Source organism: Haliotis rufescens, unplaced genomic scaffold (assembly GCF_023055435.1).
Source record: "Haliotis rufescens isolate VD_foot unplaced genomic scaffold, xgHalRufe1.0.p SCAF_4, whole genome shotgun sequence".
Classification (NCBI taxonomy): Eukaryota; Metazoa; Mollusca; class Gastropoda; order Lepetellida; family Haliotidae; genus Haliotis; species Haliotis rufescens.
This window is the reverse complement of record NW_025964112.1, coordinates 47,955,697-47,971,672: the sequence shown is the minus strand read 5'-3', so window position 1 is coordinate 47,971,672 and position 15,976 is coordinate 47,955,697. Positions and strand designations below refer to the sequence as shown.

At 42.0% G+C, this 15,976-nt stretch overlaps 1 protein-coding gene across 5 annotated transcripts in view; it reads right to left on the bottom strand.

Annotated features, from left to right (window-relative positions):
- The window catches only part of LOC124151760, a 99,483-nt gene that overhangs the window by 42,446 nt on the left and 41,061 nt on the right, over positions 1-15,976 (bottom strand). For all 5 annotated transcript variants that reach the window (XM_046524422.2, XM_046524399.2, XM_046524424.2 and 2 more), the window contains 7 exons: positions 11,043-11,258; positions 9,133-9,570; positions 8,063-8,424; positions 7,636-7,900; positions 6,402-7,031; positions 5,565-5,805; positions 4,376-4,764 (listed from right to left, as the gene is read on the bottom strand). In XM_046524422.2, the coding sequence (XP_046380378.2) occupies positions 4,376-4,764; positions 5,565-5,805; positions 6,402-7,031; positions 7,636-7,900; positions 8,063-8,424; positions 9,133-9,570; positions 11,043-11,258 (2,541 nt within the window). The remainder of the gene's footprint in view (positions 1-4,375; positions 4,765-5,564; positions 5,806-6,401; positions 7,032-7,635; positions 7,901-8,062; positions 8,425-9,132; positions 9,571-11,042; positions 11,259-15,976) is intronic.

Here is a 15,976-nt window from a genome sequence, read left to right as displayed (position 1 = left end):
CAAGTTAAATAACATAATAACGCAAGCACATAACATAAATAAAAGAAGAGGTAGCGCCAAAACAAAACGTCGAAAACATCTGTACATTGCTTAAAATAATAATAATAATTTGAAAACATTTAAAACGTTTTTCCGAGGACAGAACTCGTGTACAGTGGAACCCCGTTAATTCGGACTGTACCTTTCCCGACGAAATCACCTGGATTATTTCATTGCTTGTCTGCTAACAGTGCAATGTCCCTTTGAATATATACATGTATGTCTATCCAGATGTCCCCAAGAGTAACTGTCCGGTTAGAAAAGTGTCCAGAATGAAGAGGTTCCATTCTATACTGTTTCAGGCTTGACGTTTTAAGATGTGTATCCTCATTCTTTTATCAATTACAGTAAATAAAAATAAATAAAAAGGAATATGTTATCCAAAATCAATCCAAAATTTGGGTTAGAGCACATATTGATTTTAAACTATCAAAACATACCAAAAAGGTTTTAAAGGGTGTCAAAAGGTTTAAGAGAGGAATGCATGCGTTTCTAGTGAGACAGAGCATTACCCAGGCCTAAGCAGATACACTACTCTGAGACTTTCCCCATGGAGCTGTGGAACCAAAGCTTTTAGGGGCATTAAAATCAGCAAGAAGAATAGAGGCAATAGGAAATACATAGTGTTAACTTGAAACCTGAACGCCAGAGAATACTCTTTCAGCACTGCATAATAAAGACCCTATGCTACACGAATAATCATTGTTTTAACCATACATTTATACAGAGAGTATATATACATATATTGGAAAATATCAGTGAGATACAGATCTTGTCTATTGTTATTGAAATCATTCAGGTTATTAAATATAGATATGTGATATAGGTTTGTGATATTTATCTTGTATAACAATAGAAATATATACTAGAATAACATTATATTAGGTATTAGTGTATTGATACGATTGTGTTGTGGCTAGTCTAGGTTTAATACAACATCAACCTTAGTTTCTAAGCCCTAATGTTTAGCTCTGTGATGCATGCAGTGAGGTTTAGAGTACAGAACGTACTGTAATTAAGCCGCGCTACACAGTTACATTGTATCTTAATAACACAACGTCTACTCAAGGCTCTTTGAAACTGAAGGTACAAGAATAACTACTGCTAATCTGACAGAATTACAGCTTCGTTAGCGATATTGACGGTCGAGATAGGTCTTCGGCAAGAATATCAGCAGCTATTAGAATTTAGTAGGTCACTCCATGCTGGGTCACAGCAGTTCTACTGAGCATGCGCAGTTATGATGCATTAACAATGTAGGTACCTGACTGGGTAGGTACATCGACAGCTGAAACAATTTCTCTGTTGTTCAGGGTGGATGAATGAGTGAAGGTATGTTTAAAACGCCGAGTCAGCAATTTTGAGCTAGTAGTGGCACTGATTATGTTTAATGAACGGGTAAATATATCTAATGCGAATCAGGAAGGCTTAGATGTCCTTGTCGGGGGTAATAGGTGAAAAAAGTCTGTGAATATTCCTGAAGCAGAATCCACATTCTTGCGATGATAACTGATGAGAGTGAGTGAGTGAGTATGGTTTTACGCCGCTTTTAGCAATATTCCAGCAATATCACGGCTGGGGACACCAGAAATGGGCTTCACACATTGTACCCATGTCGGGAATCAAACCCGGGTCTTCGGCGTGATGAGCGAACGCTTTAACCACTGGGCTACCCGACCGCCCCTGATGAGAGAGTAATGAGGTTATGAGGTCAACAGATTCTTATAGGTGTTATCGAGCAGCTGAACAAGAGACTAGTAGAGTTAACATTGCGCACACATCATTTGGGATGGATTGTTTGTTTGTTTGTTGTTTAACGCCACACTCAGCAATATTCTAGCTACATGACGGCGGTCTGTAAATAATCGAGCGTTGACCAGAAAACCCAGTGATTGACATCATGAGCATCGTTCCACGCAATTGGGATACGGTGACATGCATCAACCGAGTCAGCGAGCCTGACCACCCGATCCCATTAGACGCCTCTTACGACAAGCATAGTCGCCTTTTACGGCAAGTATGGGTTGCTGAAGACCTATTCTACCCCGGATCTTACGGGTCGGATTGAATCTTCTGTCGGCAGGTCACAGCTTCGAGGCTGCTAGATACCTATTTTACATATATTAAGGAGGTTCGTTTCGATTTGACAGCAGTACAGATGTCTCCACCCGCATCAGTACTTGTTTCAGCATACTTCTTTTTCAAATGCACATACATGTGTAATCAATACTTAAACACAAATGTAAATGAATTACGAACGTACTCTAATTAAATTCGCGAATAACGGTATTCAGTTTTGGTGAAAATATTCGTGTAGTGTGTATGGAAGAAGTAAGTTCTAAGTATGACCGCATTAATGGAAGCGTATATGGTCATTGAGATTATCTGAAAACTTTGATATGATTTATACAAGTGTCCTGAATGATGAAGGGCCCCAGTCGTCAAGACAGCCAGCCAGCATCTTCCCGAGGCAAGTGAGTTAACTGACTTTAAAAGTCCAGTTTCCACCCTTGCCGAACTAGGCTGGAATTACTGGGCTCGATCGTAGCGCCACCAGTGGCTATTACGAGTTATGCCCCTTCTATGCCTCTCCTATTGACCAATCAGATTCCACCTCTCGTATCACTCGCATTTGCTTCAAACAAAACGGTGGCGCCCAGTCAAGACGATCTGATCGATAATCAAGATCTATATTGTGATAAAACGAGTCTTACATCGCGAAGTGCATCAAATCACGTGAGCACCTTGATTAAAAACATGAAAAGATTTAGAAAATATCTGTTGACAACGAGTTAGCGGTGCACATGCTTTGCAAATCCCGAAATCTGCACGACACTTTACGAACCGGATTTCGATTTCGGTGCGCGATTTTGATTGGACTATGCATAAACTCGTTAGTCCAGCCAAAATGTAACTCCATAATACCAGCCTAGTTCGGCAAGGGTGGAAACTGGACTTTTATAGTCAGTTAACTCACTTGCCTCGGGAAGATGGCCAGCCAGAAGTTCCCCAGAAACCTATTATCATGGGTTCGAATCCCAGATTCGCCATAATTGTGATATTCAGTTTCGCCAAAGTTGTGAACGTCTTAGGCCTTCACCATTTCAGGCTTTCGTCTCCACATTTAGATGACATGCCGTGAGATAAAGAATTATTGTCCAAAGCGGCGATAAATCTTACTCATTCCCGCACTCAATGGCAATGCTTCAACAGCAAAGTCGAATATCTACTGAAGCTCGTCAATTCCAATATGGACCCAGCGTCGCGAAATATACCACCCAAAACTGACTACCCCTAAATCGCCAGCGGGTCACCACAGTGATCCTGATCAGGTCGGTATCCTTCAGCAAGCCAGGTTCGCGACTGAGAGCAGCTTCGTTTTGAACAGTAGTGTAGAAGGTGGGTGCAAGGTTGCAGTCAGCCCCCTGCACCTATAGTATGGCACTAGTATGAGTAGCATTGATATCTATGAAGCAGTGTTATGAAGAAGCAATGAAAGCTGGAACATGAGATGAGTCTATGCCAGTGTATGCCATAGATACCTAACACCACACTGAACCAACAGACAATATTAACAGAGGAAATAATTTTACATTACGAATCATGGTAACGCAAGAATTGTCTGTTTGAAGCAATTAAACTATTGAAAATTTTAAACAGCATGTTACATATAACTGACATTCTTTTCTGGTGAGAAAATTAATCGAAGTTCAAAGTGGCAATGGTTGACATTCTGACATTGAAATGAGCCTTTAGCCTAAAGGCGTCTGACCATGGACAATGATGAGGCATCAATGCAATTTGTGGAAATCAGGTGAAGCCACTTGTCGTCAACTTGGAACACCAAGGTCCATTCCTTGGACCCCGAAATAATAACTGAGTGGACCGGAATTGAACACAGTTGTACCCAGGTAAATCCTTTATGATAGGTATGATCTGATTTGGTTCAGTGTGGATACAGTGTTTCCGATTGAAACACAGTGTTTCCTGATTTGATTAATGTCGTGTACGAATGATTATAATGCACACTATCTTATATTTCAGAACTTAAACTTTAGATATTTATCCTTAAAGCAATCATTATTATGATCGGATTAGATTTTTTTTCTGAAATGAATCAGTGAATTCTAAAGGTTGTGCATGATAAATTAATTATCGTTGTCTCAATTACGAAAATAAATAACATTGTTCGTATTTGAGTTATTGTTAGTGATAGTCCTATATCTACAGGCCGCAAAGTCACATTGCAGTCCTATATTGGTACTGTTATTACAAGCATAGCGTTAGTAGGCTGACTATACTTCAAATTAGTTTCAGCGTCTAACATTAGACTTACGTCTGTCGATGTAACCCATTGCTAATAGGTCATCTCGGCGGCCATATAATACTTCAAGCTCGTCAATATCAAAATTCCCGCCAGTAGTAGTTCCTCCGCTTGGTGTATCACCATGGTTACCACGGCCAACGAAGAAACTTCCGGGGTAACGAATGTTAATGTCTTCAAGCTTTGCATCCGGGTCACTGGCGACTAGTTTATTGTCGAGGTAGAACTCCAGGCCGTGGTCAGGTGACCAGGAGATCTCGGTGTAGTACCATCGGCCCTTTTGGGGGTAAGGGATTGATACTTCCGAACCACCTTTGGCGCTGGCGTACAGGTAGCCATTACGGGAAACCAGAACGAGGCCGTGACGACCAGTAGACAGGAAAACCATGTTGTTCTCGAATCTATAGGAAGAATATGTTGACAGTTTGATTGAAACTTTAATGTGTGATGAACCTGTAGACATGTCCGATACAGAAAGTTATTACTTCATCAGTTTAATCAACACATCTATTATACGCTGCTTTATGTAACATGAAGTCACCACAAACAGTTTTGTTATCATCACCGTCACACCCATAAAACTGGTCGAAAAGTTTTGGGATGCTAATGTCGTGTCCGATTACGACAGGGCGTTTTTTTTTAAGAAACCAAGGTGTCAACTTTTTGCAGTATTGTGTGTTGTACTGCGGATAATAATAACAAGTGACAACAAGAACCAAAATCGCTGTTACTTGCAATTTTGTTCAGATTAGAGCAACAAGAATTTTCTCATGTGAACCAATGACTAAGGTGACTTCAAAATAATAGTGACAGAGGTTTCGAGACGATTGTGTACCGAGACGTTTACCACCATCTCCCCCTACATGTTCCATGGAGACTGGTTGCCCAGTTACAGCAATTCTCTGTACAGAGGGCGATCCGGAAACCAATGGTCTTGCGTTCGAATCCCGGTTCGCCATGGTAATGTTTCATGCTTTGCCGGCAGGTCTAAAGTCTGAAACTGCATCACTTCGGGCTTTCACCCCACATTAAGCTGACACACCGTGATGTAACTGAACTGTTCAAAGTGGCGTTTAAACTCACTCACCCCACATAGATCCGACCAGACCTTACCATCCTAACCTTTCATTTCCAGCGCGATTTACTAAATTATTGTTTGACTCAGTTCCCTCGCTCATGAGGTAGGGACAGCTCTCCTCACCTATTGAACCGGATCCAGGCTGATACCGTGATTCCCTGAAGACACTTCTTAAGGTTCCCCATACACTCGTCAGATTGGTCTCCTACATCCAGGAACTGGCTGCCACCACGGAGTTCCAGGGCGTTGCCGACTTTACCGGGGATGAGACGGGCGTTACCGACAACACGGATTGGCAGAGAGGCGTGGACAAGACGATTACCTTGGATTTCTTCCATATCGATAATGTAATTCTTTGGTTTACCTAAAAGACATAAAATTACCAATATGAATCATATTCAGGACACATGTTAAGGGATTAAAGGTAATATAATTATGCAAATATGTGATATTCAATAATAACGTGAACATTGTACCCGATATTGCGTGAGGGCGGTGGGATAACATGGTAGTAAAGCCATCGCTCATCACCTGGGTTCGATTCCACATGGGTACAATGTGTGATGCCCATTTTTGGTGATCCACGCCGTGATATTGCTGGAATGAGGGCGGCGTAACGCCATACTCATTCACTGACTCTAAGTATTGAGCATTGCTATCATAATTATAAGATGGATCCTAGGACCCTGGGTACGTTTCCTCAAAGCGATCTTAGGAACCCACCATTTCAAATAAGGGTGTGGGCTGGGATTCTTTTGTAAGAGACAAAGTATATTTCTTCCACAGCTCAAAGACATAGTATGATATTGTCCGTACCATAGTCCTGCGATTGCGAATGGACATGTTAAAGTATAAACTTAGAGTAGCGTTCACTTTGTGAAATAGGGCCACCATACATAAGTGCTAGATTTGTCTTTGTTGGTGCATGAATAGACTTTGAGAGTGTTATGCCTCACTCACCTCGGTGGATGTAGCCAAAGGCAGACAGGTAGTCCCTATCGGAGTACCAGTATTCCATTTCATCAAATTGCCCCGCACCGTATTTGGCCGAGCTCATGTCTATGTTACCCCTCCCGAGGTACACACGGCCACTGTCACTTCCACTGGCGGATGACCTTGGCTTCCGCTGGTCAGAGGAAGCCACCAATTGGTTGTCCGAGAACAGGCGGAGTCCATTCTGTTCAGACCAGGACACCTCGAGATGGTTCCACATCTTGGGATCCACAGCATCTGTCGACAACTCCCAGGTGTTCGTGGAGGTCATTGCGGAGACGTAGAGGCGTTTGTTCTTGTACCACATGGTAATGCCGTTCCCGCCGGTGGAGAAGTAGTAGGCGTCCCTCTGGAACTTCTCGGGCTTCATCCACAAGGCGATGGTGGCGCCGTGGATACAGTTGTCCAAGTTGCCGAAGCACGTGTTGGCGTGGTCGCCGAAGTCGACGTACTGGGCCCGACCATCCAGTTCAATAGCGTTGCCAAGCTTGCCAGGAACAAGATCCGGATTCCCATAGGTTCGTACGACCATGGACGGGTGGCGGATACGATTTCCGTCAATATTTTCCAATGGGAACTTGTAAACAACTGGGCGCACTGCAATACAAGTAATCACTTCTGTCAAAACCTTTTATATTAAGGTTTCTGGGTGTGTCGGATTTGCAAAAGCAACTAAATTGAAAGAGTAAATGATACACACATATCATATCATATCATATATCATATCATATATCATATCATATATCATATCATATCATATATCATATCATATATCATATCATATATCATATATCATATCATATATCATATCATATATCATATCATATCATATATCATATCATATATCATATCATATTCAGAATAAATAGATTTTAATTGATTCATCATTCATCGAGGTTTCAAATGGTAATAAATATAAATATGTGTTCCACGTGACAGATTACACAATTCAGATTTAGTTGAGTGTAAGTCTCGAACAAGTTTGAATGATAACGTCATCGTTTGTGTCTAGGTTATAACTATAATGATAGTTCTTGCAAAAACTGATTTTACACAGTTCATATTCAGTTTGGTATTCATCTCATTGGTTAGGTCAACGGTTATTTCCAGGTGTTTACCCTATGTGCTAACATTTCGTCCGGCGAAAAAAAGGATATACAATTTTATTTTTTAAATTTCTTTAAAATGTGCCTTCACCCACCTCTTTCAATGAAGCCAACATCGAGTAACTTGTCTCTGTCAGCATAGAATGCCTCGAAGTTGTCAATAGCAACATTAGCTGCCCGCTGCCAACTCTCGGGGTTATTGGCCCGGCCCAGGTAAAACTTCTTGTCGTCGGTGGTCTGCATGCTCTTATGTTTATCAGTGAGTTGGCTAGCGACCCGCACTCCGTTCAGATAAAGGGTGATACCCATCTCTCTGGACCAAGAGACTTCCAGGAAATACCAGACGCCTGCAGTGATGCCCTGAAATTGCAACATGATAATGATTTGTCTGGACCAGACAATCCAGTGATTGATATCGATCTCCGCATTTGAGATACGAAAATATGCATCAAGTCATCGATCCCGACTAGCCGACAAGCATGGTTTACTGAAGGTCAGTTATGACAGAGTTATCTCCCTTACCTGGTAGTACGTCTCCCAGAATCTGTCGAACATGGAGGCGGTGGCGTGGAGGCGGTTGTCGGTGTAGAAGACGTTGACACCTTTTGGCGACGACATCAGATAACGTGTGTTGCTGTCAAGTCGAGTGAATGAAACCCACATTGACGCGTAGAACCCATAGCGGCAGTTAGAGAGGTCCCCCATGCACAGTCCGTGTACATCCCCCAGGTCCACATAATCAGACCCACCTCTCAGGTTGACAGCACTCCCCACCCTCCCAGGGACCAGCCGCACCCCCGCGCTCACCATCGCCTCAGTCGTAGGGGTGGAAATTCGATCACCCTGTAGTCTGTCGAAGTTGAGATTGTATTTGTAGAATGGACCTGAATAAGTAAAGTGTTTATTATTGTCATTGTTTAAGGTTAGAGAACAGACAAACAAACAAACAAACAAACAAACAAACAAACAATAAATAAATAAATAAATAAATAAATAAATAAATAAATAAATAAACACAATATAAAATGGGGCTATAGATCGCTAACAACTGAAGGCAGATCACCACACTGGGGACCATGGGGACTTACAGCACTTGGGTACCTGCATGGACCCTAGAAGGATTTATATCATCTCTTCAGTCCTTGGCGATGGCTGACAAATTAAGCCAAACATTAAAACAACACATAGGCTACGATTAAAAAGGTGGCAGAAATAGATATACTTTGAAGTTCTTACGTACCCTTTCAGAAAATCAATCAATCAATCAATCAATCAATCAATCAATCAATCAATGAATGTCACGTACAAAGTGTCATATTCCTAGAGCGAATGAGTATGATTTTACGTGGCGTTGAAATAGAAATAAGTCAGCAGATGGGAACACCAGGAAATGGACTTAAGTGTAGGGAATCACTGGGCTATCCGATCTTTAGATATGATCATCGCTATCATGGATGCAATGTGGAGACCTCGAGGTGACCTATTCGGTACAACCGCGTTGCGAATAACAAGGTTCGAGTGATTGATGTGTACTAAAGCGCGGATCAGAAATACATACTTTTCCTTCATGCCTACAGTCCTTTTGGACTTACCGGTTTCTCGAATCTCTTTCAAGGTCCTGTACATCGACATAAAGAACACTTCATCCACTGTCATGACACCCAATCGATCCGTCCCCGTCCTGTCGTTAGCCCGACCGATGACGAAGTCGTTATAACGGGAATCCGACCTGGCCGGAGATCTTCGCGTGGGCTTCGTATCATGGGCGACCTGCTCTCCGTTGATGTGCAGTACAAGTCCAATAGAGTCCGACCAAGACGCAGCCACGTGGTACCAGCGTCCTTCTAGCAGGTTGTCGTACATTACTGTCCACTCGTTGCCGTCGGGCTTCTTGAAGACGTACTCCAGCTTACCCTTGGAGTAGTACATGGCGATGCCGTGGCCGTCCGTTCTGTGGCCGCCGTTGGAGAGGTACACGCCACGCCTGTTGCCAACGCCCTCGAACTTAAGCCACATTCCAAGATAGTACCCTGAACACAGATTTCATTTTAAAATCAGCTGCAGGTTATTGGGAAGGTATGGTAAGGAGCGATGAAGGATGAGGGTTCTTATTGTCCCACTGTCCAATTACAAAGATACAGAAGTCTTTGCAGGATTAGCATAACGCAAATATCAGATGTGTGATCAAATGGACACGGGGGCACGGGTGCCCAGTCGTCTAAGGCGCCGCAAATTGGCTGGGCAGAGTTGCGATCCTTGGTTGCGCCAGAAACCCGTGATCGGTTCGAATCCCGGTTGCCCCGATTATGTTTCTAGGTTTGTCGGCACCATACCCGTGCTCGTGGGTTTCACCAAAGTGGTAAACGTCTAAGACCTGCATCACTTCGGGCTTTCCTCCCACATTAATTTGACACGCCGTGATATAACTGGAATATTGTTCAAAGTGGCGTTTAACCCAACCCAATCACTCACTCAAAGGGTATTAGACTTCTGACATGATAAACTACACAAGATTGGCTGTAATGAGTGAACAAGTGATTTTTCGAACTTCAAGAGAAATTCTATCAGCATGTCCAACTACCAACTACCATGCCTAGGTCAGCTGTTAAAAATGCTTTCTAAAAACCTCATATGAACACACCTGATAGCTTTCACAACAATGTCCACACATTTTCCTTGTAGTTTATATGTGGGTGGTAAGGATAACAGACTCGACGGCTGCTGTTTATTTCGCCGAGACGAAATGGCATTATCATTACACGTGTTTAGCGATAGATATTAATGATACCTTATTCTAGCAATATTACAGAGTTCCCGTGGGATCGAACCTCCTCTGTACCGTGACGGGCGAACGCTTTCACCAATAGGCTACACACAAAGGTATTTTAGCATATCTTACAATTTCAGCATTTCTTACAATTTCAGCATAGAGAACTGAGAATATGAAACTTGAGCTCCCCTGATGTTTAACATTAATATATATATATAAGTGAGTGAGTGAGTGAGTTGGGTTTAACGCCGCTTTTAACAGTATTCCAGTAACATCGCGGCGTGTCAGCTTAATGTAGAAGGAAAGCCCGAAGTGATGCAGGTCTCAGACGTTTACCACTTCGGTGAAACCCACGAGCACGGGTATGGTGCTGACAAACATAGAAACATAATCGGGGCAAACCGGGATTCGAACCCACAATCATAGGTTCCTGGCGTGCCCAAGGGACGCAACTTTGCATAGCGAGTCGCGGCGCCTTAGACGACTGGGCCAACCGTACCCCCAATATATATATAACATCTCATTGGTATGGCCATTAAGACAATAAAAAAGGTTAAATTATTATGATTATGATTTATACGACACCACGTGTAAACACAACGTTTGAGACTATATCGTATGATAATGATAATCCAAAAGTCTTTCAACTGTATTTGAACTGAATTAACAAAACAGCGACAGTGAGGTCGGAGCAAGTTGACGTCTAAGGGAGACAACTCGTCCAGTACTAACCTGTAAAGCATTCCTTCAAGTTGCCAAAGCACTCGCGCTTGTGACCAGGGCCAGTAACTCGGATATACTGTGTGCGTCCATTCAGTCGGATCGCCTTCTTGATAGCACCTTGGATCAGATCCGGGCCTCCATAGACTCTTGAGTCCAGACCGGAGGGGTTCCAGAGATCACGGCCGTTCAGTTGGTCCATGGGGAGATAGTAACGAGTAGTGAACTCTGAAAGAAAGATCTCCAGTTGAATTCATCATGCCTTTAAACCAGTGTCCACGTGTTAAGTATAATCGCAGTGTAGTGTGTTGGGTAGACTTGCACAAGTCTCTAAAGCAATAATTTTTAGTTTAAATCATAATATCTAGATTATGTAAATAATAACACCAAGTTGTCCCTGTAAGAGACTGGAGTCTGTACTGTTCACATACTAGACTTGCCTATAAGGAGGATAGAATTACTAAACATCCATGGATTTTTCCTTAAGTACAGCCTTGGAGCAAGGCTATGTATTGGGTGTTGCTACACATCCTGGAATGAGTATTACTGGACCATTTGTGAGTGAGTGAGTTTGATTGGAGCCGCTTGTAGCAATAATCCAGCAATATCACGAAAGGGGTCACCAGAAATGGGCTTCACACACTGAACTCATTTAGGGAATCGAACCCGAGCATCGGCTTGACGAGCGAACGCTTCAACCACAAGGCTACCCCGCCGCCTCCTTAACTGTAATATAATCACGTTATATGGTGTTGTGTTGTTTTGAGTTGGAATGGCGTTATACTGCAAAGAGCAATGTTCCTGCAATATGAGGATTTCGAGGAAGAATATATCCCGAGTACCGCATGTTTGTAAGAGCATACTAAAGGGGTTTGGGTAACTAGCCTTGGTAACTTGGCGGACTGCCTGTTATTGAGCCCGATGGCGCAATTCGTTTTTCAAGCTGTCATCAACTGGTTTGTCTGGTAATTTTGCTGGAATATTGTTGAGTGTAGCATGATATTATGGATGTGTACTAAACAAAGTAAACTTATGTAAACTTATTAAGATATGTGTCCATTTATTTCCATGAAACATGGGTGAACGATTTCTGTTATCAGAAGAGTATTTGATTTAAATGTACAATATTAAAATATGAAGTTTATGTAAGAGAAGCATGATGATGTAACGTATATTTCACAGATATTATTACCATAAAATGATGTCATGTGGTAATACGATGGTCAAATCATCAAACTTGTGGTCATTAAGGTAAGAACAGATTCCATGTTTGATATATAAGAGAGGCCTAAAGAAGATCGAGTTGTACGGCTCTGATATATAGCTAACTGAGGCGTTGAACAACAATCCAAAAACGGAATAAGCGCTTACACATCACGAACGTACTGCAGTTGTGTCTCTTTCAACCGTTAAACGAGCGGAAATAGTAAAGTATTGACATTTTGTCAGTCATTACGCCGTCACCGGGCCATGCGTTGTCAATAGCAGGAGTGTATGACATTTACAATGCTGGGCGTATAGGCTGACGATGTTCATTTCAGGGCGAAGGGGTCAATAAAGATTACACGTAATTAACTATTTCTGGAAGGTGTATAATTGTCGTATCACTATACAGCATATAACCGCTTAAGATATACATTCGATCTGTCTTCAATCAAGATGACATTTTGAATATCAGAATTGTGTACATGCACGAATATCAAGGTGATTGAAATGGATATTGTTTACATAAGTTTTTTTAAACTCTTAAAGGTTACTGTCAGATCTATCAGGCTCTATCCGTGACTTAATACATGTGACAAACAGCGTTCGTGCTGTTTATGATGGAGTGTCAATTTCCGTATGAAGTCCCCCTTTTTGGCAAGGTATAATATTGCCTCAAAGATATACATGGATGTCAATGGGGCCACATTTTGATCAATTCAGTACAAAAGGACTGGACAACGGATGATGTACTTTTGCAGTAGGAGTCCCGTCCGTCTTCCTTGGCTCCAAAGAAGGTCATGACGCTCCGCGCTCCCAGTCTCCTTGACAGTCGGTGGTAGATCCGATTACAAGGGAATGCCTATCACCCCCGCGTTCCCCCCGTCAACAAACAGGTGATGTACTCGCTAATTAACGCCGTTCCCCACTCTGACACCCTCCGCCCCCCCAGCACCACTGGGACGGCCGAGGTGACTGTTAATCTTCTTATCAGACAGCATGTTGTGTAAAGGCACGAGATAACTATACACCCCTCCAGTCGTCTTGTAATATTATGTAAATACACGTGAGTGCTTTCCTCTCCACGCATAGCTACCGTGCTATCAGATTACATGTACTTCTGTACTTAACACATATATACATGCAACTCCATACGTTATACACATGTGTCTATATTGAACCATACATGCCATATTAAGTTTGTATCGTCACCTGCCATGTGCAGACAATGAACATAACCCAAATTTATTTATAGTGCTGATGGTGGCCTTGGCGAGGAACAGATCATCTCAGCAGCTCCGTATCAGTTCTTATCGGTTGAAAGAAATGTTCGTGAGCTGACATAGAGAGAGAAATGTTTATGAGCTGACATAGAGAAAGAAATGTTCATGAGCTGACATAGAGAGAGAAATGTTCATGAGCTGACATAGAGAAAGAAATGTTCATGAGCTGACATAGAGAGAGAAATGTTCATGAGCTGACATAGAGAAAGAAAAGTTCATGAGCTGACATAGAGAGAGAAATGTTCATGAGCTGACATAGAGAAAGAAATGTTCATGAGCTGACATAGAGAGAGAAATGTTCATGAGCTGACATAGAGAAAGAAAAGTTCATGAGCTGACATAGAGAGAGAAATGTTCATGAGCTGACATAGAGAAAGAAATGTTCATGAGCTGACATAGAGAGAGAAATGATCATGAGCTGACATAGAGAAAGAAATGTTCATGAGCTGACATAAAGAGAGAAATGTTCATGAGCTGACATAGAGAAAGAAATGTTCATGAGCTGACATAGAGAGAGAAATGTTCATGAGCTGACATAGAGAAAGAAATTTTCATGAGCTGACATAGAGAGAGAAATGTTCATGAGCTGACGTAGAGAAAGAAATGTTCATGAGCTGCCTAAATAAAACGGTTCATGAGCTGTCCACTTTGAACTTACTTGAGCTCCCAAAAGATAAATGTTCATGAGCTGCCAAATAGAAGTGTTCACGAGCGGCTTAATATAAAGGCTCATGGGCTTCCCATATAGAAATGTTCATGAGCCCCCACATAGAAATGTTCATCGGCTGCCCATTTTTTAAAATGACCTTTTCATTCCTTATAAAATGATACAGAGCCTACGTAAAATTACAGATGTTATAGATAGGGGTTTCATAAGTTATACTTTACTTTATTGCGAATAATCTGTTGAATTCATCACCCGTGAAAATGTATCTATTTCATATACAACAGTAACAGCACGCAGATCAGAACCAGACAATAGAAAATGGTTTCCACTATTCGGCTCTGTAAATGGTTTTGTCTATATTACAAAGCCAACATATGTCCTAAATATGACTATGGTCTCCAAGAAACACACGCTCAGGTCTCTGCTCTGCTTTCCGAACGAAAGTCATATCGCTTGATATGGAACCGCACTGTTAATCCTCTAAGCAAAGTAGACACCAATCATAAAACAAATACAATTATTAGAAAGAGTTTTTTCATAGACTGTGTGTTAGTCTAAGAGACTGTAAATATGACAGACAGTGATTTATTGATGGTATTTGTGGCACTTTGTTCAAAGAATAACCATACCTCAATACAATCAACTTATACATATACATATACACCCCTCTTGAATCGCGGTGTGCTATTCCAGCGAACTGATTTGTTGTAGGTATTAAAATGAGATATTACAAGACACGCTAAAAATGCTGCAGCATTACCGTCAAGAGTAGGGTCATAGGTGCATTTGACATTGAACACTCCTATCTCAAGGGCACTATTGTGCACCAGACAACAGCGGTAGATTTTAGGGTGTTTCGTACATACAGTAATGGCATATATAACCCACATATGTATATTTAACACAGGTAAGCATTTGTCATTAAGTATTTCCGATGTAGGGCGCGTGGGCGGGAAGGTGTGTTGTACACTCATCCCTCTTTCACAATGTTTTGCCGTGGGACTAGCCATTGAAGCATTGAAACTTTCATATCCTTCTGGAGTGGATTTTCGACGACATTTTACATTATGTTAACGTACGTGATGTTGACGGTTTCTATTGTGAAATGTCATGTTCGTTGTAATGTTTCATATACTACTCACAAGAAGTTAAGGACCACCCGATTGTTTCATTAAAGTGAGTGAGTGAGTATGGTTTTACGCCGCTTTTAGCAATATTCCAGCAATATCATGGCGGGGGACACCAGAAATGGGCTTCACACATTGTACCCATGTCGGGAATCGAACCCGGGTCTTCGGCGTGACGAGCGAACGCTTTAACCACTAGGCTACCCGACCGCCCCTGTTTCATTAAACTGTCATGCAATTAACTGTTGTAATATGAGGAATCGGGTGGCCCTTACTTCTTTCAGTATGGCATGACAGATAATATGAAACAATCGGTTGGAACTTTACCTATTCAAGGAGAATACAATGGTCTTTGGTGTAGGGGGTGGGGTGGGGTGGGGTGGGGTGGCAATTCGAGCTGGTGAGTGAGTCAGTGAATGTTATTTTACGGCGTGGGCAGCAATATTATAAATGTGACACAGACCTGTAAACAATGGAGTCATGGTTGATGGCAGAAGCAACTCACTGGTGCGATGTATCATACGCACGAGGAGCCAGTCAAACACCATTAGCCACCTATCCCTCTCATTCGATAAGATTCGGGTACCTGATCTAGTCTACCCTAGAATCCGCAAACTTTTATGGTTGATCTCATGAAGTACTAACAACGTGTATGGGTATAGTTGA